Genomic DNA, 24,824 nt, shown 5'->3' on the forward strand with positions numbered 1-24,824 from the left:
ATGACTACGGCAAATCTCTGACCGCCATCAACGCTATCAATTATCAGAAGTCGCTTCTTTTTTTGTATCGATTTGCATTGTTCATGCAGAACGTCCATGCTCAAGCGCTGACGAACTTGCCGCAAGTCGGCTGTCAATGCGATTTATCTAGTTCACGGGGGGCGACCACAAATATTTCTTCATTTTTTTAGCTTTTGTACTCTTTTTTCCTTTTCGTTTTTGAGGAAACGAAAATCGTCGCCAGCGTTGTTTACAATCAAACCAAATGCATCTCTACCTAAATGGCACTGTTTCAAAGAAGTTTGTGGCAAACGCCGTGTGGCATTGGTTGACTGCACGAGTGCCATTGTTGTGGCACGATCCGAACCGCAGCGCAAGCGAAACAGCGAAACGCTTCCAGGTACTACTAAAAAATTGTGGCTAAAATGCTGCGGCAGCGGTAATAGCGATGGTGATAGGGCTGGTTAGTTGAGAGTGGCGAGCACAGGAGTAGGTTTTTTAGAGGATCAGGCGCTGCAACGACTGCCGGCTGGCATACCGAATCGCAGTGTGCTTGCCTTTTTGCTTCCTCGTTTCAATTTCGTTGATACGCTTGCGTTGTGCTACCATTTGGCATTATTTCATTTTTTGGACACTTTGCAGTGCAGTATGACTGGGTTTGGCAGCCAGAGCTGCTGTTGCCTTTTCCATCCGTTCATCCGAGCCCTTCTTGATTTCTGCGTCCACTCTGCTTGGATACGTTGAGGCTCTGCTAGTTGCTTTATTTCACTTTTTATACGTTTCCACTTATCTTTATGCTTGCCTTGGTAGTTGCTTTTTTATTGCTGTTGTTTCTTATGTTGTGGAGCCCCGTTTTTGCTCTTTTGTTGTCCTCATATCTCAAACTGTCATCATTTTCAAATTATTTCCCGTCGAATATCTAATCGAGATTCATGCATGATCACGGCCGAAATTGCTGTTGTTGTCTATTGCTTATTGCTGTGTTGCCTGTTGCATGTTGTTAACGCTACTGCTGTTGTTGCTGTTGTAGGTTGCAACTATTGCCGTTGTATTAACCACATTTTGTTGGTAACTTGCGCCGCGCTATTTTATTGCCAATGTTATTGTTGTGTTTTGTTTGGTCGCCTGTGGCCTCCGACGATTGCTGAGTGCAGCAACATACATACATACACACATGCACACGCACATATACGATTTTCAGTTTTATTCATACATATTACTATGACGTACGAGTATATGATAAATATGCATCTATACCCCGCAGTCAAGCCTACTAGTTCTGGAATGCATACTTTAATACCAGTTGTATTTTCAACTCAAGTAGTTCGCTTTCTATCTTCTTCCAATGTTATCAAATGGAATTTTTAACATGGCGACGTTCCACAAATTGTCAATTGTCAGCCTTTGTAACAGAATTATACCAGTTATTGTGTTAGTAATCCTCAGCATACGCTTTATACCATTTAAAAAACTAGTAACCCTCTACATCAGTCAAATGATTCAAGTACCAGTCTAACACTCGCCAAGTAGCACTAAAACGGCGTTTTTCAGACCTCCAACGGATAGATATTTATAGCCAACTAGAGTTGTAGATGCAATTGAAAAGATTGATGGAAATTAAGTTGAAGCACTTTCCCAGACAATTGAGAAGATTGATGGAATTTAGGTTGGACCACTTCCCCAGACTGTGGAAGAAAGGAGCACTCAGTGACTTTAATCGTCAAGCTGCTAAACCCGGGTACTCACAGTGAGACTCGTTTTCTGAAAGGTACCCACAACTTCTGAAATGGGGCTTAAATGGTAAACCTAGCTTTCTTGCGTGTAAGCCGATCTAAAATGACCGGTAAAGACATCTACAAGTTTGGAAACTTGTTGCCGTGGAGTTCCCAGAACTTTCTGCGTCCTCCGTCTATTGTATTGGGGCCAAAGGGTTTTATAAAAAGCACACAAAGAAATGGAGCTTCATCTGTTCTGCGCTTTTCTGAGAAATAAGTTGTGCAATCCCCCTTTAACAACAGTCAAGGGAATGCCGATGACCGGGTAGCATACCTATGAGACCAATTCTATTGACCCATTCCTGGCCCCTGATCAAAGAAATATTACCCAAGATATATGAGCTCCTCCTTACAGGAGCTGACCAGTTTGGATCTACACCATAGCGCCGTCAGTGCCGTAATCGCAGCTTGACGGTAATGTTAAGGAAATATATAAATTGGCTGATTAAGAGAAAACCCATGCTCCGTCTCCCGATTCAATCTTGGAACCATCAGTGAAAGCAGAGTTACCAGCATCTGTACAGGTTTTCTCCTCGTTCCTACTCGGAAAGATTGCCCTAGCCCAACCCTCAAACCGCAGAGAGATAGAGAGATCTGTGGTTATAGAGATCAAAGCTCAGAGAAAATCCGATGTTAACTGCTTAAAAATCCTACCATGTCGCCTGAGAAATTGCCTTCAAATGCCAATCTCCTTTAACCTGATTGCACTTTGAGCAGCGTTGGAAATAACGTGAAAATCGATGGGAAGTAAGTGCAAAATGATATTATGGGCAGCACTGGATCAAATCCTACATACTTCGGTGATGCCAATACAAACAGTGCTTTTCATTCTTCCCAGTTCAAAGAAATTATAGCCCTTCCGAAGAGTTTCCCACCAAACCAGGCACATTAAAATTGGCGGAACCACTACGTTGTATGCACTTCCAAAGAACGACTTGTGACTTAAGTCCCCATTTTTTGCCGAACATAGATTTCCAGGAGGAAAGACATGCTGGCCTTCTTCACTAGATTTTTAATGTGTAGCTTCCAATGGAGTTTGGAGTCAAGTATCACTCCAAAATACCTAAATGCAGAATTGTACCAGTTAACGAGCTGGTAAGCCTTTGCCTCGGCATTATGCCAGTTACTACACTAGTAACCCTCTTATACCAGTTAATGAACTAGTCCACCTCTGCATCGATTCCTTCAACATTAATGTGCATCCTTTTGTATATAGTGCAATAATAGAAGAATATTTGTTTTGCATACACCTCAAATTGGTCATTATCAACTAGCACAATTCTAGTCACTTTCGAACTAGTATCACTTCGTCCATAAAATACCAGTTGATGAATTAAAATATTTGCTGAGTTTGTTGTGTCTTCATTGCAGGGCATATGAAAGTATCTCTATGTGTGTAAGTGTTTTGCAAGTGTTGTTACTGCTGCTGCCGCTGCAGTTGCTATTGCACTTTGAAGAAATCAGTCCAATCCGGAATTGTAGGCTGTACACAATTGTTTATTGCATAGCCTAGGCAATGTAACGGTGTAGTGCGATATTGCTTTGCCTTCCACAAGGTCTTTCAAGTTCGAGAGTCTTTTTTTAGAAACTGCCATAGTCTCTTTTTACTGATGTTAAATAGAAAATCTACAATTTCAACTCAGTATAGCTCAATTTTGTTCGCAAACCGTAGGAAGAAAAAATAAAAATCCCTCATGAAAAATGCTCTTGTACATTGCATTTCATGAATTTGTATATATTTTCGTGTACTACAATATAATCCCAACAGAGCAGGGAATAAAAATCTTGTCGGAAAATCTTAGTTAGCGAGCTCGGTATGAGGCATAAAAGCACCAGTACACGTTCGTCAAGGCCGTTCAATTCAAAATATCGTCATTGCCGTCGTGGAAATAAGCCGGAAACAATAAAATCATTGCAAGTTAACATTCGGCGTGAAGTTGCCGAGATAGAACCGCTATTATGTAGGTGAAAATTCCTCGAAGAAAATCGTTCATGCGTGATGCAGAGGACAATTGGTAAACCAGAAAGTAACATAAAATTAATTCACAGAGCAAAATTTAAAAACAATACGATTTTGCAACTAATTCGATTGCGTTTCCGTTTGACTATTCTGTTTTAAACGTCAGTAGTTATTTCCCAGTATTTTAGACAGCAACAGATTAATATTGCGCCCTTATAGACGCGCCCTTGTGTTGAAATTCGAATGCCAATTATTCAGTTGCGAGAAGACAAAAAAACAATAAAATAAATTTCAGTCATCGTTAAAACAAGTCATACTTGAAAGGTCCACGATATAATCAAAAACTTTGAGAGGGAGAAGGGGGTACATAATATTAGTCATGGTCAAGGAAAAAAAACTTACACAAGCCGAGGAGAAGTTTATGCAACGAATCGTTAAAAAAGCTCCGTTTTCTTCGTCGGAAACCATAAAAAGTATGTATATCAGAAAAAGAAAAGGTGAAGAAGGTTTCAACAGAAACGAATAGTCGAAAGAAGACAAGCATATCTCAAAAAGAATATAAGGCATGTGTGGCTTGAAGTTAGGCGAAAAGTCTGCCAAAGGTACTGAATAGCCCAAAATGTAGTTAATTCTATACGAAGGCAACTAGAAACTGTTATTTCTGCCAAAGGATACGCCACAAAATATTTCAACATATTAACCAAAGAACAATCAGTTAGTTATGTGGAACGAATTTTGTATATTTTGAGTTTTTTTTTCATTTTTGATCTGTGAATTGATTTGCTATTACTTTTCTGTGTACAAGAATAAAGGGCTAAATATTTCCTTTAATTTGGATGATACCCCAATAAAGCAATAAAGTGTAATACTTTTTAAATTTTTCCATTATGATTGAATAATTTCAAAGTCTACGGGGCATATATTCGCTTAAACGTGTGAGTCACTGTATGTGTATATTCTAAATTTAAAAAAGAAACTTCAGATTGAAAGGCCCTGTACAATACTATGTACAAGCACATGTATTTAAAGATGTACGTATGTATATGTATTCGTGTATGTTTTGAGGAACGCGCGCCTGCGCAAACTGCTTAACATGCCTCCGAAGGCAAAGCGTGCTTTCAGTTTTTATATGCACAAATATTTGCAAATATATGTATATTGTGTGCACATACATTTGCACCCATGCATACAATCCCCTAGATTTCTATATGCAGCATTTCCGAGGAATTCATCTCTATTCGGCTGAAGATTTGTTGGTAGTTGATTTTTGGCAGTTTAATTGGCGATGGCGTTGCCAGGTTGGAAGGAAACGTGAAATAATGGAAGACTCAAGACCACCAATTACTAAATTTATGATAACGAAATTTTCTTCGCTTTAATATTCTTTCTTATTCTGATTTAGTATTATTTATTATCGATTTTATTGTTCCAAGTTCTCTTCCGTTAGCTGCCTCACAACGTGGTCCCGTTTCTCTCATCTTCAATGGACTAAAAAATATTCTTCCATTTCATTTGGATTTTTCGCTAGAGAACATAAATAAGTCACGCGGCACGAAATCCGGCGATTTGGGTTATCTTTTCCATATCTTTAACAGAGTTTGGCTAAAATATGAAATTAGCAATATTAATTAATAGTTTAACCTCTGCGAACCCAGTAAAGGGTCGAGTTGAACCTGATTATACATTGTTACCATATTGGCGTGAATCATCTGCAGCGTCTCCTGGCCATCTTGAAAATGCCTAAACCGCTTAAAACACGTACAGTGCAATTTTCTGGAATAGTTATCATATGTGAACTTTGAGGTTTAGTCAACGGTGATTGCGCTGAGAGTTTTGCAAGGATTTTTAAAAATATATCCTAGCTCGTTTATAAATTGGAATCTCGTTGGAACAAGTGTATTGATGTTCTTGGAACTATACTGAATACTAAAGCGTGTTGCAAAGCTTAAAATTTTGTTGTTCTAATCGAACTTTTTTACTTTTTGAACAACCTAATATATAGTATATTTTCGAAAATAGTCCTTTACTGTACGCTCATATCTTCCACATTACTTAAGCTAAGACAATGTCATTGCTGTTTTTGAACAGCTTATCATATGAGAATGCACAATGAAATGCGAAAATAAAAATAAAAATTATTTGAAATCCTACCACTCCTTAGAATGGCCAGTGTTTTTCTGCACTTACTAGAGCGTAGCTGTTAATCAAATAATAAGATTTTAAAAAATAGAAAAGCATTCTACTTATACTGAGATTTTTTTCTCTAACAAAAAAAGGTTGCAGTACAAATATTTTTAACCAAGAGATATTCTGCCGAACTCTACAACAAAATCTTGATTTTTTAACTTTAGTCGTAAAACTATCACTCCATTTTTAAGGGTTTATCACCGTAAGAAAAATTCTTCCTAAAAAAATTTTTATTGGATGGATATTCTGCTGAAATCCGCAATCAAATTGAAATTTTTTCAAAAACGTGTTTTTTGGCACCTTGCTAAATACAAAATGAGTTTCTCCATAATCTTATCCGAAAGTTCCGTACCAATTGGCAATACTTCTACCAACGTGCCGCTCCTAGCCACCAGCAGCCAACCAGCCAGCACACCCGCCAATCGCCAGCAATTCTTCATGCATAAACGAATATGAATTCATTTGGCGGAACATGTTGTTACTGCTGTTGATGGTGATGTTTGTTGTTGATGTGATTCGGTTGTACGGTTGTTCAGCTACTCCGTTGCCTTTTTCCTGCTGCCTGCCAACTTCGTAACAACACTAGCAGCTCACTGCATCTCTAGTACACCGCCTCCGTTTCTTCTGCATCACTAGTTAAACACACTCACATGCATAAATAATGAAGAATGCATACTTATATTCACTCATACACACGTACTTGTACATATTAATATTTATATGCTGATGCCACCAACTATTGTACTATAGGCACTGCCGTGTTTAGTATTTACTCTGTACTGCGCTCTCTATAAGCTGCCTTCATTCCGGCCTATTCGCCTCAACATCAACGTACTCGGATCGGCCGCTCTGCACGTCCCGCAGCGCTGCAATCACAATCCGCCACATCTGCCAAAAGGCGAACGTGCAGAAAATTGCTAAGTAGTTGATTTTATTCGTGGTGCCAACTTGCAACCTCCATGCTTGCCTCCTCAAATACCTACATTTCTTTTAAATAAGTAGTATTCTTCTTCATTTGTTTTGTTTTTTACTGTTTATTGTTTTTGCTTTTCTTTTATCTTGCCTTCATTTTGCCTTTGACTGAACTTTAACTTGATTTGATTTCAATCAATTTAACGCTGTGGCAAAGTAAATAATTCAATTGCACTTGTCATAAGCAATCTTCAAGCATTTCCAAAGAGAAACCACAAATAAATAAAAAACTATTTAAATGGAGAATATGAAAGCCTTTGGTGGCACTTAGGTAGTGAAGAGAAAATATTTCATTAGTCTGCAATCCTAATTGACTTATTTGCCAGGCAGGATGTTCGATCGGCTACTGAACTGTACTTTTACGTATATACGACCACGCGCCTTTTGGATTTGAAAAGAACTGCAATTACTCGTAATTAGATATTACAGCCTGTTTTTGAAGTGCCACTAGCAAAAACTAGAAGTTTCACATCATATCCATCCTGTAAAATGCCTTTGTGAGTAAAATTAAGAAGAGAAATGTATAGGCCGCTCCAATAATAGCTAGTCAAGTTTTATTGTGTTTTCTTTTCTTGTAACAATGCGGCATTTATTCCGCTCTGCCCCAGGGCTTTCCAACTGATTTTAACTTATCTGAGTACACAAGTTCGGCAAAATAGTTGAGCGAAGACTTTAATTGTTTCAAAAAAATCTATATAAATGTTGTGCATTTCCTTCCATATAGGGAATGCTAGAAATGTCTTTATAGTGAGGAAAATACGCAGCATAAAAAAGATTTCCAAAACTCAGTGGGAAGTTTTAGCCACTTTAAAATTTTACTATATTGTCCCAGAAATAAATAGGCTGCAAAACTTCATACCCAGAATTTTTATAAAAATTTTTGAATAAACGTTTGAAGTTTTGATGAAAATTCGTTGATTTTTTTTTTTTAATTTTGTGTAAAGTTTGAAGCTTTGAGTTGTATAGTTTTTGTTGTAGTATAATTATATTTCTATAAAATGCAAAAAACAATTACAGCCTGCGAAAAATCTATAGTTCCACAATATTTTCATCAGTCTTCACTACTTTGTTTTTTTTTTACATATGACTTAATCTACCAAATACTACAGAAATCAAAAAATTTAACTTTGTACAAGATTCATAAAAATTCAAAAAATGTTCATCAAAGTGTCACAGTTTTAATAAAAACTGGCAATACGTTGTTCTTAATATTTGGATCACCACTGTAGATCTGTTAATATTTTTGATAAATTTTCTAAATATATTATCTATTATATACCATTAATAATAAATATAATTCAGAAAGTAAACTTAACTCAGTGATTTTTTATTGACTTCGTAGTTTTTCTATTTTTCTTAAAAAAATATAAAAAAAGCCATTTCTACCGATTTTTCATTTCTGAAATTTATCTGCCTTATTGCGACGCATGCATCAGCAGTAATGCATAGGTATTATTCCATCTAGTATTTACTGAGGCGGCCGCTGTGTGCGAGATTACTATTCGGATTCACAGAGAGAACGTTGATTCGAATCTCGGTGAAACACCAAAATTAAGAAAAACATTTTTCTAATAGCGGTCGCCCCTCGGCAGGCAATGGCAATCCTCCGAGTGTATTTCTGCCATGAAAAAGCTCCTCATAAAAATATCTGCCGTTCGGAGTCGGCTTGAAACTGTAGGTCCCTCCATTTGTGGAACAGCATCAAGAGGCTCACCACAAATAGGAGGAGGAGCTCGGCCAAACACCCAAAAATTACAAATGTCATACCTGTATTATGTTCACAATGGTAATCATCTTCCTTTCATTATCGTTACTTTTGTTTAGGCAGAGCTTAGACGTGAAACGAGTCTATCTGAACTTTAATGTGAAGGAGAAAGTCATATGGCTTTAAATTCAAAAAGCTCTCTTCTGTGTCCGTCGTCCTGACCTTCCATCAACACAGGCTAGTTTTTTAGTTTTTCTGATTGAAAATTAGTAAAACCAAAACGATGTGATTGTAAATTTATCAAAATCCCGGCATGGCCCTCACCTTGCAAAGATAAAAACTAAAATCTTACAAAAGCCGAGATATATACTTATACTCCTAGCTTGCGATGACTTCAGAGAATGTAATCAGAATGTATTGGAACTCAATACTGTCATAAACTCCATGATTACTTATTATTATTAAATATTTAGTTAAATTTTTTTTTTTAAATCCCTGAAAAAATAAATTGTTGCCCATGGGAATTTTTTTTATAGCCAGTTAGACTAATCTAATAAAATTACAATTCTTGACACATTGGATCACCAATTAACACATCTGAACATTTCAAATGGACTGCAACCTCCACAGTTTCACGAGCATTCGCTTGTCACAATCAATGAATGAAAGTGTCAATCGACGACACTACACAAGCAGAGAAAAGAAAAATTGATAGCTACACCATTGTGCATGAATGAACAAACAAGCACAACAACAAATAAGCAGTCGTACAGTTAATAACAATTAAGAGCACAAGTCAACAATTTTCTTCAATAATTTAATAAAAATGTCACCGCAACAATTGACCGCAGCGCAGTGGCACATACTCTTCTATATACAAGCACAATGCACACAAACACACATACACAACATATGAGTACGAATGCGAATACGAGTTCATATAACAAAGAAGAATGGATTGTTTGCTGGCGTTCGTCCATACGATCGCTATCCATTCGCCTGTCCGTCCATGCGCGTTGTGTCGTGCTCCACATCACTGACGCTAGGCAAATTCATAGGCAGGCAGTTGACGTTGGAGCAATGAGATTGAGCTAGGCAGACGAGGTTTGAATACCTATTGTACAGCCTTTGCAACTGAGCATGAGGACCAAAACTCTGTGCATGCTCGTGGTGCATGCACCGTGTGCCGTGTGCCATAAATTGATGACATGCGGCCGCAAAAACTATGCTCTGTTTATTGGTGGATTGTGTGGCTGGTAATTGTGGTTTAGTTGTTGGCCTCTTACAGGAACACGACATCATCACTGCTTCAAGAGCTTCCTAAAAGCTCAATACAAAAAGTGCACGACATGTGGGTGTGAAGCGCAAGCAGAACGAAGGAGGAGGCCTAGGAAGCAAAACAAGTTTTAGCTGGTTATATGCACATACTTGGTGTAGTATCAGGACTTAAGTACGGCAATTCAAATATAATTGAGCTGTCAAGTTTGTACGACTAAGAGCCAAACTCTTTCGAATACTGATGTGAAGAATCGAAGGAAAATAATTGTTTTGGTTCTCACAAACTTTTAGTATTCCTGAAGTTTGCCAAGAAGCAGGAAGTGCATGGGTTTTGGTTATAAAGCAATATATATTAGTTTTTTTTTTTTTTTTTTTTTTTTGTGCATTTTGGAGCATATAAACAAGTAGAACAAGTAACAAAACAAACAAACGTTGTTTTTTAATTTTTTATTTTGAATAAAACACATTCTTTAAGCTATTAACTATTGAATGGCGCACATAATAAAACAAAGATATGGCGTCTGTATCCTTACAGTGTTTTTGCCCGAGCTTCTTCTCCCATTTGTGACGCAGATCTGGGTGTTATTGTTGTATCATTGGAGCGTATATCTTTGGTTCGGCGTTTGGTGGAAGTGCTCCTCCGATTTATAGTGTATGTTAGACGGCCTTTTGGAAAAGCTTTTTCATGGCAAGAAGCAGGAATAGATTTAGCATGGCGTGGGAGCCGCTATCATAAGAAAATGTTTGCAAATGGGACCTATCCAGCAGTAGGCTTGTATAGTGACCTTTTGATACCACCGTCAAAGTCGCTACCTTTACATGTTTCTGGTATCTGAGCAAAGTATCGAGTATTGAATAAATATCAGTAAAAATTATCGTGTAAAAATTTCAGTTATAAAATTCATATATTTCTTTTTTTTGTTTTTTTATAAATAAACGGAAATTCTTATTTTGAATACACCTTTTTTGGCATGATGGAATGACTTTATGATGAATGATAGTTGTGATGTCCAGTTGCCATATAGTAAGTACTCCAAAAAAGTATTAATACCAAGTAACAAAATCGAAAAAAGCATCGATTAAAAAACACTACTAAGTTCGTGAAAAGTATCGAATATTTGCTTGCAAGTACAGGTATCGAGGAATCACTAGTCATGCACACACCCTTTCGACTACGGCAGTTCGAGAGTTTTGAACAGCTGTCTGGTTTAGATGTCAACAACCTGATAATGTTCCTGAACCGCACAGACTGGATATACTCATGCTGTAAATAACTGGTAAGTAAGTTGGTAACGAGGATGTGGCAACAAAATGGTGCGCAAGCGCTAGTTGGATTCTGGAAGAATCACCACTTAAACCAACCAATCAACGGCAGCCGCCAAGTTCGCCATGATCAGTTCTTACCGCAGTCACCATTTGCTCCATTGCCCACTTGTAAATAAATTCTCACCAAGGTGAAGCAGAGTGAGTCAATATATCGAACTACCTCAATTCTAACTGAGATGATAAGCCGTTTAGCAGCGTATAATAATTATATGTCGTTGTCTTTCCCCAGCACCACGAAACACATTCAAATTTTTCCTCAAATGAGGATATGAAATTACCCTATACTCGCTTTCCCAACCTAGCCAAAACTAGCCATCATTTACACTGAAATAGTTCTCTTTTCACACTTTTTGTCGACGAATGACTCTTATTAGGTAGATGTGTCATGTAACTGGCGGATGAGTTCCATTGAGGATAACTTGGTTGTCTGAAAGTATATCAGTAGGTGTCCACTAGAAACCTTTTCATGGTTTATTCTGTTTAAGATTGGCCAGCGTCTCTGCTTGAAATACAGACTTCAGATAGAAATTATACGATCTACAAGTGTATGTTCCAGTATCCTAATAATTTTTAACCCATCAGTTAAACAGTACCACCAGTGACAGTTCATTCAATTTGAAATTTCGGAATCCAAATTATATCAAGTAGAGGATTTATTCTAGTTCTCTAAGCCATGGTAGCAAATGTTTCTCTATTTTTTTTTTTTATAATTTTAATTATAACAAAAATGTAAATGATAATAATATTATTCTAGTTCAATATAGGCGGGCCAGAGTTTCAGCCTGAAATATAGGCACCAGGTACTCTGATTTTTAAGTTTTCTAATCTCTTAATCCTTCTTTAACAAATCAGTTACAATCATCTCATCTTGAGATTTCTTGAACTGAATTATATCGAACAGGCGTCTAATGTAACTGAATGAATGCTCTGTAAATATATATTTTTACGAAAAATCTTTAAGTTAAAATAAACTAAATGCCCAGTTAAATTTCAAGTGCCATGACATGGAATTTAATGAAGGATTAATTAATTTTTATTTATTTATTTATTTAAGAAAAAGAAAATTAAGTTAAGTTACAATTTTTCTTACTTACTAAATACTACAAAAATATCGTTATTAAAAAATTAAATTACAATGGGCAGCTTAATTGAGCAGAAACACATAGTTTAGATAACGTAAAATCGAATTTAGTAGAATTCGAGATATCATTGAGTTCATGAAGAGAACGAGCAATCGGAGCATTGCAAGCATAATTTGTTCTGAAGCTATACAAATGGAACGGATATTTATTGCGTAAAGACACCTGGTGGGGGCCGAAAAGTTAATCAGAAAAATTAAGGATCAAAGAAATTTCTTCTCTTAATTTCTTAATTAAGGTAAGAAAAACTTTTTGAACTCGTTCAATTCTGACAATAGAGAATGGGTCGTAAGGTCTTCAAATAAAGGCGGCATATTCCAATGTAGACCGAACCAATGCAGTAAATAGCAACTGAAGGATATAAAGGTCTGCAAATTTCGAATTATTTCTTCTTATAAAGCCAAGAGTAGAGTGCGCTTTAGACAGGATAAGACGATATAGACGATTAAGAAGATGTAAAGGGTGCATCAAAAACAACCCCCAGATCGTTGATGTTAGTATTTTTGAATAAGTGAGTGTAAAACATTTTTTAATATTCAGCGATAATCGAGAGACACTACACCAAGTAACTAAACTATTAGCATCAGTTTGCAGTTTATGTAAATCCGCCGAGTTTGAAATAATAGCGTATGTGTATGTATTCTTAAATCATCCACATAAAGAAGGAAATTGACAAAAGAAAACCAACTACGAATATCATTGATACATAAAACGAAAAGCAAGGGACCCAATATGCTTCCTTGAAGCACACCAGAGCACGCAGAAAAAGCAGCAGACAAGGTCTATTACGTATGTAAGTAAGATCGCAGCCAATCTAGGAAAACTGAGAGAAAGCCCGGAAACAAAAGTTTATCTATTACAATTATATGCGATATTTCTCGAACGCGTTTGAAAAATCATTATAGATACAGTCGACTTGAAGCCCTGCTGAGAAAGCCACAATACAGTATTCAGTAAAAACTGTCAAATTGGAAACTGTAAACCTGCCACAAACCCATGCTGGTATGGTGATATGATACTTTTAGTTGCAAAATACATTTTTTCTTTGACAATATTTTCAAATAATTTAGAGACTGATGAGAGCTTCGAGATTGGTCTGTAATTACGAAAATCATTTTTCCCCACTTTTAAAAATTCGAGTCACAACTGTCGTTTTACAGTCGTCGATAAAGGCACCAGAGGCTTTAGTTTATTAAAAATTAACTTGAAAGGCAAAGCAAGGGCGGAACAATGTTTGAAAACTTAGCATCCAACCAAATTTCTTAAAATTTTGTAAAGCAAATTTAATTATTTTTAAATTTATAAAAACAGTTTGGAAATTATCTAACTATATCTGTCGTTAATAGCAAATTAGCGAACTCACTTTTTCTAGAGCTCAACAAATTTAAGTTTTAGCTTTATTTATAAAACTGTTTTACCTTTTTAATATCTGACTTCATTTTCGGATTCAAGTTCAAATTTAGCCTAAGAAATATTAGCCAACTACAAAAGGCGAAATCATTGCAAACTGATGTATTTAGGTCTCATTTGATTTTAAAGGATGACATTTCTATAAAAGAAAAAAACTCATAAATTTTGAGAAAACTCAAATCAAATGAAAAATTACTTGAATGCGTTCTACGGAGAAAATGCACGAAATGTTCAACGAAAAACCTCATAACTTTTAAACTGTAAATTTTGCACAATTTTATATCAGAATTGAACGTTCTAAAACTACAGCATATTCGAAAATCTGAAAAATCTTATTAAATTGTTCGAAATTTTGTTCCAAACGTTTGAGACTCTGACTTATACTGTTTTTTTGATAAATTAACAAATATTGGATGATTTTTTAAGAGCTATAGGAAAGTTTTTTAAAAAAACACGTAAATTTCAGAAAAATGCATGAAATTTTTATTAAAATCGATAGTACAGTCCATATAATTTAATGTTTGAAGATTATTTCATGCAAATGTTGACCGCGACTGCGCTTCAAATGGTCCATCCGCTTAGTCCAATTTTGGCATACTCTTTCCAATGTTGCGGCCGGTATCTCACATATAAATGCTTCAATGTTGTCTTCCAATACACTAATTGAAGCAGGCTTGTCTGAATAGACATGAGCTTTAACATAGCCCCACAAAAAATAATCTAAAGGCGTTATATCGCACGATCTGGGTGGCCAATTGACAGGTCCCGAACGTGAAATAAAATGTTCACCGAACTCACCTCTCAACAAGTCCATTGTTACGCGTGCTATGTGGCATGTGGCACCGTCTTGCTGAAACCACATGTCATGCAAGTCAAGCTCTTCCATTTTGGGCTAAAAAAAGGTGGATATCATTTCACGGTAGCGCTCACCATTCACAGTTACGTTACGATTCGCAGCATCTTTGAAGCAGTACGGTCCAATGATACCTCCAGTCCATAAACCGCGCCAAACTGTGACCTTTTCTGGATACATTGGTAGCTCTTGCAATTCTTCTGGCTGATCTTCACTCCAAAATCGACAATTCTGCTTATTTACGTACCCATTGATCCAAAAGTGAGCTTCGTCGCTGAACACAATTTTTCGATAAAAAAGTGGATCTTAAACTTTCTTAACAGAACACGCATTTTTATAATAAAATTCAATGATTTGCAAGCGTTTTTCGTTTGTAAGACGATTCATGGTTAAATTATAGACCAAACTGAAGATGTTTGATAGTGAAACAAAACACGAAACGTGCGTCAGCTGTTTAAACCAACTGTTTAAAAAGATAATAGCTAAAAAATCACCCGTTACTGTTAACATTGAAAGCATTGCAAAGAAACTGGCCTTACGATTTTGGTCACTCTACTCACTGTGGCCGTTCATAAGTCCATACATACACACATATATACAATGTCATATAACAATAAATTCAATTTTAATTTCAACGACATGTAAAACATAAATTTTCACACCATCTTCTTCACCACCTTCTGTGTTCACATTTTCAATTTGTCATAATTCAAGTCAACCAAATGGACACTCGAAAGCAGGAGAAAAACAGGATCGACAGTTGTTATTGTTGAGCTACAAAGTAGTTTGTGGGCAGCAGCAGTAAAAATACATACCAATGACAAATTTTTAATATAAAGACATAACAAATTTACGATATAAACGCCAAAAGCACTATGTAGATATTCAACGACGACTACATAACTAAATATGTTATATGGCACTACGAATCAGAAGCAGCAGTGCGACTGTGGACAGCAACAAGAAATTATTATCAAACATGTGAATCAGTGAGCCACAAATTTTCCACGCAAGACAGTCATTTAACATAAACACACATAACCATATTTTGCGACTCATATGTATGATAGTAAAGAGTGCATACCCTGCAGAGAGGATGAAGTAAGAATCACGCGAACTAGCGGTCAAGTGCGACAAAATCATAGGAGCGGATATTATCCTTTTTTTGAAATGTAATGTTAAATAATATGTGATCAGATTAGATTAAATCCTAGAAGATAAGTATACGGTATACCTTCCCGAGCATAGTTTGTTCAACGTACTTTGAACTTATCTGATAAGCTTCTTTCGCGGTTGCTCTTACAGATCTTCAAAGAAATGGTTAGGTAGGTAGATGCTTTATAAAAGTCGAAAAATCTTTGATGGTCGAATGTGTTTCAATAGTTCGTTTAAGCAAAACGTTAGGCATTTTGTAAGTTTAATCTAACCAAGACTGTACGAGCATGTTCACAAAAAATATGCGCTATGGAGTTCAAAAGCTGCGCTCAGTTAGCTATTAAAATAAATAAATAATTGGCACATACACTTCTGTTAGATGTTTGGTCGAATTCTTCCTCCTATTTGTAGTGTGCGTCTTGATGTTGCTCGACAAATGGAGAGACCTACAGTTTTAAGCCGACCCCGAACGTCAAATGATTTTTATGAGGAACCACTTCCAAATGGTAGTCACGCACCAAACTATTCGACGTCCGCCGCAGTTGGCTTATAGGCAGATGAAATATTTTAGTCTCCATGTAAAGGCTTCCGTAATAAAGTTAGAAACGAGATCGGCTCGATGGCTACTAAGGAAGGTCATATTGGAATAACTTACATAAGAATAGGCATCGTTGTTTTGAAGTGATATCCGAACAGTTTTATGTCCCATATCTTCACACCAATATGCAGAAAGTTCGGCCATTGGATTCATATTTCCTGCGATGAATATTCTCAATTTGTGTGCTGCTTCAAGGAGCAACTGTCTGAAATGTGGATACTGCAATGTAGATTCTTGATGTTATCGGTTTCTTGGTTCACAAAATTCATCTATTCAATAATGCTCCTGACCACGAATTTCAACCAAAAAATGTTCGCAAAACAAATTTACATAGTTATATTTAGAGTACTTTTTTTAAGCAATGTCCATACCCATTGTAATCAGCAATTGGCCTTTCAATAGTTCGCAATTAAAGCTCACGTGAATAAAGTGCACTGCGATCTTTTGTATGGTCTATTGTACTTAACCGCGAGCCTATAATTGAAGGCTTCTGATGAATTTAAGTTCTTCATCGGACTTTTTGTTCCACATCACCTATGAATTTAGAGTCAAACCACCTATGTGAGTGAGCCTTCGTCTTACGAGAGCTGTACATTCACTGAGGATTCGTAAGTCTTCCTTAAACTAGTTTAGAAGCTTACTTGACGCTCTTCTGGAGGGAAGAATAAATTGTTTTACCTGCCTGTGTACTGGACTTTCCATCTAGTGTCGTATAAATTCATGTCTTTCCAGTGGGTGATAACTTCCATAATGTCGGCTTTGGTAAGCTATTATTAGCTTTATTTCGGTATGCAGTCCGCCTGTTCTCCGCCGTCATGACTTTCATGTTCTGATACCCAGCTGAGCAAAATAGTGTACCTTGCTGCCAGGATACTGAAACGTTTCTCAACGAGTTTTGACTTTGTTATAGGAAACTGACAAGCAATGGTTTCAAATTAAAAATTTCATTCACTATTTTGCACTTTTCCCGCTGGGTATGTTTTCACATGCACAAATGTAATGCATGCAAATAAATTTACTGTAACATAGGTATGAATATAACAGCTGCGTATTGTAGGTTTGCTTCATCATCATCATCGTCATCCACCCATCCTTCGCCATGGACCACGGTCGCACAATCGGCTAAGTGACTGGTCTATTCGCGGTAGCACTTTACTGGTGTCTGAGTGGCTTGTGCGTGCCAATTTTTGCACTGCTGGCGTCCGTTGTTTGCCAACAAGGCGCCCAGTTGAGGATGCAAATTGAAAAGTTCTTGTAAGTGAAGCAAATATTAGTTTTTTAAGCTTTGAGTAGAACTTGGAAAGAAAACAAATTTACGACCTAAACTGTCTGATATTATTTGGCTAGAACGTGGAGGCAATTATGACTCTCATAATCTTGTCCTAGTGACTGCTGATATTATATGTATATGGATTTTCACGTTGGAAATATATAAAGGGATACGGGGTCCAGAAGGTCTAAAAGAGTGTAATCTCATTTGTGTTTAGATACACTGTCAACAAAATTTGTAATAATTAAAAACTTTAAAATCTATCGAACGTTGTACATATGGAAGAGGATACCGTATGCCGAATTCCACACAAGTGCGGAAACTTTTGACTGTCATTTCCTGGAGGATGGCCAGGATCTTAAGCCTCTGCTGCCAACAAACTGTCTCCCCTATTGTACAACTAACCAACTCAGATTGCTGTACTCTGTTCCATTTTAAAATAGGAAATAGACGTCCAAATGAAACACGAAAAAGTCTCTCTTGTTAGGCATGAACTAAGTACACAAAAGGATGTTTTTTTAACCATTGCTGCCTGTTTAAGTCAGCCTTGATGTTCTCGTTTTAATACCAAGGCACTTTAAGGTTTTTTTTTGCAACAATGTAAAATAAGTTTTGAATTAAAAGAACCATTTCGATGTTTATACCAGAATTTCCATTCGCATTTGGTATATCGGACTTAATTTGTTTCAGAGTTGTTTGGCGTGACGTAATTTTAGAGAAGCTATGAGAGAGAAAGACGGCCGCCGTAGCCGATACCGTTGCCTGACCACATTCGGTATCGCCCGGGCATGAAACTCCGCATGATAGAAAGAGTTTTTTCTAATAGCAACCGTCCCTGTTGTTGTTGTTATTGTAGCAGCATAAACATTTCACATATTTGCATACGGGGATTGCTGCTGGAGTGACAGTCCTTGGTCGGATATAAATCCGGGTCGTTTCGGTAACGTAGAACCGATGGCGTGGAAACGGCAATTGTCCCTCGGCATACATGGTTTGCTATCTGATCACAGCAAAGATCGCGCAAGCACATGAGAGAGAGCTTTATGAAAAGCTTTTTCATGTCAATCGTTTTAATAGCAGTCGTCTCTCGGCGTACAATAGCCAACCATGCATCATCCTGCATACTTGTCACTCGGCATACATGGTTTGCTATTGTACGCCGAGGAATGATTGCTATTAGAACGAAAACGAACGAAAAAGCTTTTCATAAAGCTCTCCTTCATGAGCTTGCACGATCTTTACTGTGATCAGAATGGCTTGTCTCATTAACTTTTTCATTTTACGCAATTCACTTTCGGACTGCTATTAACAACTTTCGTAGTGATTTAAAACAAACACTTGAAAATGCAATTTTATCCTGTTGAACTTTATATTTATTTATTTATTATTCTGCAAAGTATATAGAAAAATTTTAGGCCCTTCAAGCGAATTTCGGCCGACCTATTCGTGAGTTTGAAGCATAAATCATCCTGAAAAATTGGGTTGATGCGATCGCTTCTGCGACTAGCACTCGGGCTACTCTTTTTACAAGGCAGATTGCTATTCGAAATCGAATCAGTCAATAACCACGGCCAGCTATCCTATGACAGTTGTATTCTAAAAGGTCAAAAAAGTAGTTATTTTCTCATTAGCAAAGTAGTCTTATAGAAAGAAAAAATTGCATTAAATAATTACACTAGTAACAAAAGTTTTCTTAAAAAGTGATACCTCGTAAACAAAGCGCTTTTAAGACTATTTAAGACTGAACACGAACGCCTGTATCGCATGAAGTGCTTTCCGATAGACGCCACGCAAAGAGGCTGAACAAAGAGGCTCTCGAACAATATCCGTTATAGGTTTATTTTATTCACTTTCTGAACTTTTCTAGCTGCAAAAAGGCCTAGAACAGATTACTTGCCCATATCTCGAAAATGCTTATTTGGAAAAATAACTGAAACTCATTTTTGTGTTCAACGACCCTTATTTTTTCGTGAAAACTGTGTAGTGTTGCTAATAATTTGGATTGAAAATTTAAATAGGTACATTTTAATTTTTTTTATTGTAAAAAGTTATAAAATATTTTCTGCTAAACTTTGTTAACTCACATGAAGAGTAATTATAAATTGTATATTAAATAACTATAATATACAACTAAAGCAATTAGCATCAATGGCTTTCGGCCAGTGCTGAACTTAATTGCCAATTTTTGTATAATTTTTTTATTTTAAAAATATTTATTTTCCGCTAAACTTTAAATGTAAATTTAATTGGTCCCCTATATTCCACTCTATCTCTCCTATAGATTTAATATAATTTAACACAATAACAACCAACAACGGCATTGCACTTTCGCATACTACTCACACTTTTCTTCGCAACGCCGCAATTACGAGTCTCCCAGCCGCAGCAAAGCCGCTTTGAAGAACTCCTTGAAGTTATAAAAGAAAATCAAAAACATAAAATGGTGCTGGTATTGAACGGAGTCTTGCAGGACGATTGTCCTATGGACACAAACAGTCTCTTCCTGCAACACCCTGTTTACAGAGATTATGCCCAACAATTACTATCCATACCCACAAAATCGGTGGGCCCGGTGGGGCTACTCTATGTGGGCCAACGTGAAATGGCCGCTGCAGCGCCGCACGACAAGAACATCAACATTATTGGCGCCGACGATGCCACAACATGCATTATAGTTGTGGTCAGACATTCAGGTATGTAAGCGCAACAATAATGCATAGGAAAACACGTAGACGCATATGTATATATGTACATAAGTCACACATACTATGTATATATGTATGTATGTATGCAAGCAAGACTTAGTTGTTATTTGTTGCCTTTGTTCAAATTGGCTTCATTTTACGAAAAACGAAAGATGCTTTTCTTTCCATATTCACTGAGCTTGCCATTCATGTAACAAAAGTATTTCTTATGTTTGCTCATCTTTGATCCTTTTTTCTTATTTTATGCCCTTGGTCGTTAATGTTGACGTTGCCGTTGCATAGGTTCAGGCGCTGTGGCTTTGGCGCACTTTGATGGCACTGGTGTGGATGAGGCTGTTTGCACAATGGTCGCACGCGTTCAAGAGTTGGCCTTAGGTTATCCGGAGGGACGTATTGAGTTGCAATTAATTGGTGGCTACCGAGATCCGCAAGGATACGGCGAGGATGTATTCTATAGCATAATGCGTAAGTACAATTGAATTTATGGCAAGTATGTAAAAGTGGAAATGGTGCCCAGGGAAAAGGATGATTTCACAGTTCACAAACAAATAAGAATTTTCATATTTAAACAACGTAATAGAAGACGTTTAAGATCAGCAAAAGGTATTTTGAAGACGAACCAAAATAGTTTGAGACTTAAAGTGAAAATTATAATTAAAGTTTTCTAAGAAATTTTATTAAACATTTTCAAAAAAAATTTCACTAATTTTGCGCAAAGTTTTAGCTAATAGTTTCGCGTTTTGTAAATATTTAACCCGGCATCTAGCGTTAAAATTCAATGCCAGTTGAATTCTTGTTTTTGATTGGCGATAACCGCTTACTAGATTTTGGGCGACTATGTCAATTGTCTTAGTGCATTGAAACAACTATTCTTTTTTTTTATTACAGTATATACAATTTTTACTTTGATTTACTGAAGTACGAAAAATTACTTTTAAACGTAAAATAAATTTAAATTTTGTGAAACTCTACGAATAGAATCAAAAATGATAGAACAAATGTCACGCAGACTGAGGTGGAAATTTCATTGTAATTTCCTGAGCTATAAATTTAGAGGAGATGCGACAGATTAGTGAATGGAAAGTATCAAAGAAGTCAATTTTTACAATCAAAAATTTAAATTTAAGTTCGGTTGATGTAAAAATTGGAAAATAATGGGAAGAAAAGTTATTTGTTAAACAAGCAAATCTAAACAATCGTCTAGAAAGACGTTAGCTCACCAACTGGTTCAGTCAAATTCACTGAGAAACGGGAATGGTGTTGCCGCCTCTTACACAGCCTTCGTTACTCTCTCAGATATGGAATAAAATTGGCCGGCCCTTCATCATCAGGAGTTGGAGAACGATGACGGACATTTTTTTTTTTTACTGCTGAGGAAATGTTCACCGTTGTTCAGAACGATAGATAAAGCATCGCGTGTTTTTTAGCTGAATTATCTATATCGGGAACTATGGTTCGACAGCTGAGCATGGCAAACTAACTGTAAATCGTTTAAGCTCAGAATAACAATTCCAAATAGTAGAAATTTACTTTGAAAAAAATAAATCTGTTCGCGAAATTCAAAGAGCGAAATGTTGAAGAAGACGACTCGTTCTCAACTTGTCGGCGTTTGTCCTTCGTTTATTTCGATTTTTTTTAATGCAGCTCGTGCAAGTGTTGAAGTCAAATGTCCATCATTTGTATGAGCAAGCACTGTCCTTTAGTACCGTAAAAAACTGGTACATTGAGTTTTGTTATGGTCGCGATTCGTTCGCCGACGAATTCCGGGAATATCGTCTAAGTTCAGTTATTGTGCCCAAAAATATCGATGCTGTGTTTTAAATGATTTAGCAAGATCGTCGTGTTACATACCTTGGGCATCAATGGCGAGCATCAATAAGATTTGCCATTTACGCCTTGTGCTAAGAAAGGTGCGTTTGCGTTTGACCCCATTTATTTAAAAAAAAACTGCTTGGAAACGCAACTGGACGAAGTACATACTTCGAAAATTGATTGTAACGAAGTATATTGAATAAAAACCATTTTCACCCATCTATTTTCATTTTTCCATTGCTAGGCAAGAAATACGAATAGCAACCCTCGATATTAATTATTAGCATATAATTCTTTTTTGTTTATATTCTAATATATTATATTTAAAAAAGGATATACTGTTTAGTGAAGTTATTGAATAAATTAATCAAATTATAAACCATATTAAGCAAAAAACATTATAAATGCTCAGAAAACTAAACTATAACAAACTATAACTTCTATTCTACTTATTCGCTATTCCTTCTTTAGAATCATTCCACAAGCATCATCTCGAGATCGATCTAACTCAAGCCTGCGTCGGTGAGTTGAACACTATACCGCGCGGCGATATCAACTACCCTATCATTTATGGTGTTGGCGTTAACATAAAAACCGGGGAAATATTCCCTGCCACATTCCCGGACAGAGGACCTGATAGGCAGTTGCGTGATGCACGAAATTTTATGGGTGCGCAAACGGTACGTATTTTTTCTTTTGTTTTTTTATTTGATGTTCGACCAAGGACATTTTGGAATGTATTTTATGTTGTTACAACAACAGTAGTTGTAATTTGTTTCTGTGAATTTTTGACACGAGAAACAAGAAAATGTAGTCGGATTTGCGATATTTTTTTTATAGTTGAGATAATCTGAAAGGATACACTTAGGATACTTCCACGGTGGCTCTTGTGATTTGGTTCCTGTGCTAAAGTGGTCCGTAGTTAGTCCAAACCTAAAACCGCTGGAGAACCCCTGGAGCATTCTTAGCAAGCAAGTTTATAAAGGCGGACGCCAGTTTAAAAGTCTATTGCACCTTAAGAAACCGGATGAGCAAAAATCGACCTTAGTGTCAATCTTAAATACGATGCCACGACTACTGGTATCACTTACAATAAATAACGGAGAACATACAAGCTATTACATATTATTTTATATTGTTTTCTTAAAATTTAATTTAATCTTAGTTTTGTCCCATATATCTATTTCCTCTTACGTCCTTGGAAATTATTACATTTTTTCAATAAAAGGCTGAAATAAATCGTTTAACATGTAAAAACACGAAAAGTAAAAAGTTTCAACCTCTGATTATTTTATTACAAACAAAATTTGTATTCAATGCCTCAGCTATTTCGATTAATGTATATAAATCCTGGCTGTGTGTGTTTCCCCGTATATGGAAACGAATTTTGAGGAAAAAACAAATTTTTATGTCACAACTCAAAAATTTCCTATTTAATTTCAATTATTTAATTAAATTGAATTAATTTTTTCATATTACAGGTCTTGGACATTTACGACTCATCGCTTGGCATGTTGCGCATCGGCCCCTTCAATTATGATCCATTACGTGGTGCTGATTTGTGGCTCTCACAGACAGATGAATTCTTGTTGCAGCATCTATCGACGAGTCCGGATGTCGAACCGCCGCACTTCACAATGCAGGTGCGACTAAAGCTGCTTAAAAAATGTGTATGAACTTAATGAAAAATTCATTTTCTACAATTTGTTCCTATGCAGATACGCGCAACTATAAAATTCATACAGGATAATCAATTCCCCGCAATTACCGTTTTCCGGGACAATCGACCACGCTACTATCGGCGCGACGAGACTACGGGCTGCTGGACTTTGGTTAGATATTAATTACAAATACAATACGTGCTCGCATATTTGCGTATTTGCTTAAAGCGAAATTCACTTAACACTAAACTGCGATTGTTTTAATTGTTTATTTGCCTCTGCTACTACGTTAATTCTGTTTCTACTGTACTTTTGTACTCATATGTAAATTTGATTTGTTTATGTTTTATGTCTCGTATATTTTTAATTATTTTTATTGCTTAATACTGTTTTCGCTGTACTCGTGTGCTTAATCGAGTTAACTTAGTGTAAGCACTCCTTCCAATTGTTGTTTTTTTTTTCTTTCCTTATTTTCCAATTGTTTTAGACACTTATTGTTTTATGTAATATGTATAGTGCTGTTCTATTTGATTTGTTTTTGTACTATATTCGTTTAAAAACAACTGAATGAAATGTGAATACGCGGCATTGTTGTTGTAAAATCAAAAATTGCAATTTGCAGGTTCATTTTGTGAAAAGGTAGCAAAAGAAGAATATATTACACACACATGCATGCATACATATGTATAGTATGTGAAATTGAGAGCTTAGCGTATATATACGATTTTAAAATAAAACATTTGTAGCTAAAACGAAATCAAATTTAAATTTTACCTGGACGCGTAAATGTACATACACACATAGGTTAGGTTGAATTTTCTATGGAATTATTCAGTTATTCTTTCAAAACAAAAAAAAAAATACAAAGCGAATGTGAACACACATCTTTAAGACAAATGGGTAGTTATTTTTTTAAAGCAAAGTTGTAACATAAATAAATTATTAGCTTTGAGTGAAAAGGTGCTAAATTCACTTTCTATAGAAAGTGAGATATAAAGTGAGTTTTTGTTGTTTTTTG

At 36.3% G+C, this 24,824-nt stretch overlaps 1 protein-coding gene across 4 annotated transcripts in view; it reads left to right on the plus strand.

The window, feature by feature from the left end:
• LOC128868337 (protein N-terminal asparagine amidohydrolase) overlaps nucleotides 1-24,824 on the plus strand; it is a 157,936-nt gene that overhangs the window by 125,882 nt on the left and 7,230 nt on the right. For all 4 annotated transcript variants that reach the window (XM_054110319.1, XM_054110320.1, XM_054110321.1 and 1 more), the window contains exons 3-7: nucleotides 19,910-20,321; nucleotides 20,616-20,798; nucleotides 22,617-22,825; nucleotides 23,627-23,788; nucleotides 23,864-23,977. In XM_054110319.1, coding sequence (XP_053966294.1) covers nucleotides 20,069-20,321; nucleotides 20,616-20,798; nucleotides 22,617-22,825; nucleotides 23,627-23,788; nucleotides 23,864-23,977 — 921 coding nt within the window. In that variant the 5' untranslated portion in view covers nucleotides 19,910-20,068. The remainder of the gene's footprint in view (nucleotides 1-19,909; nucleotides 20,322-20,615; nucleotides 20,799-22,616; nucleotides 22,826-23,626; nucleotides 23,789-23,863; nucleotides 23,978-24,824) is intronic.

The sequence above is a fragment of the Anastrepha ludens genome, chromosome 6 (assembly GCF_028408465.1).
Source record: "Anastrepha ludens isolate Willacy chromosome 6, idAnaLude1.1, whole genome shotgun sequence".
NCBI classification, from domain to species: domain Eukaryota; kingdom Metazoa; phylum Arthropoda; class Insecta; order Diptera; family Tephritidae; genus Anastrepha; species Anastrepha ludens.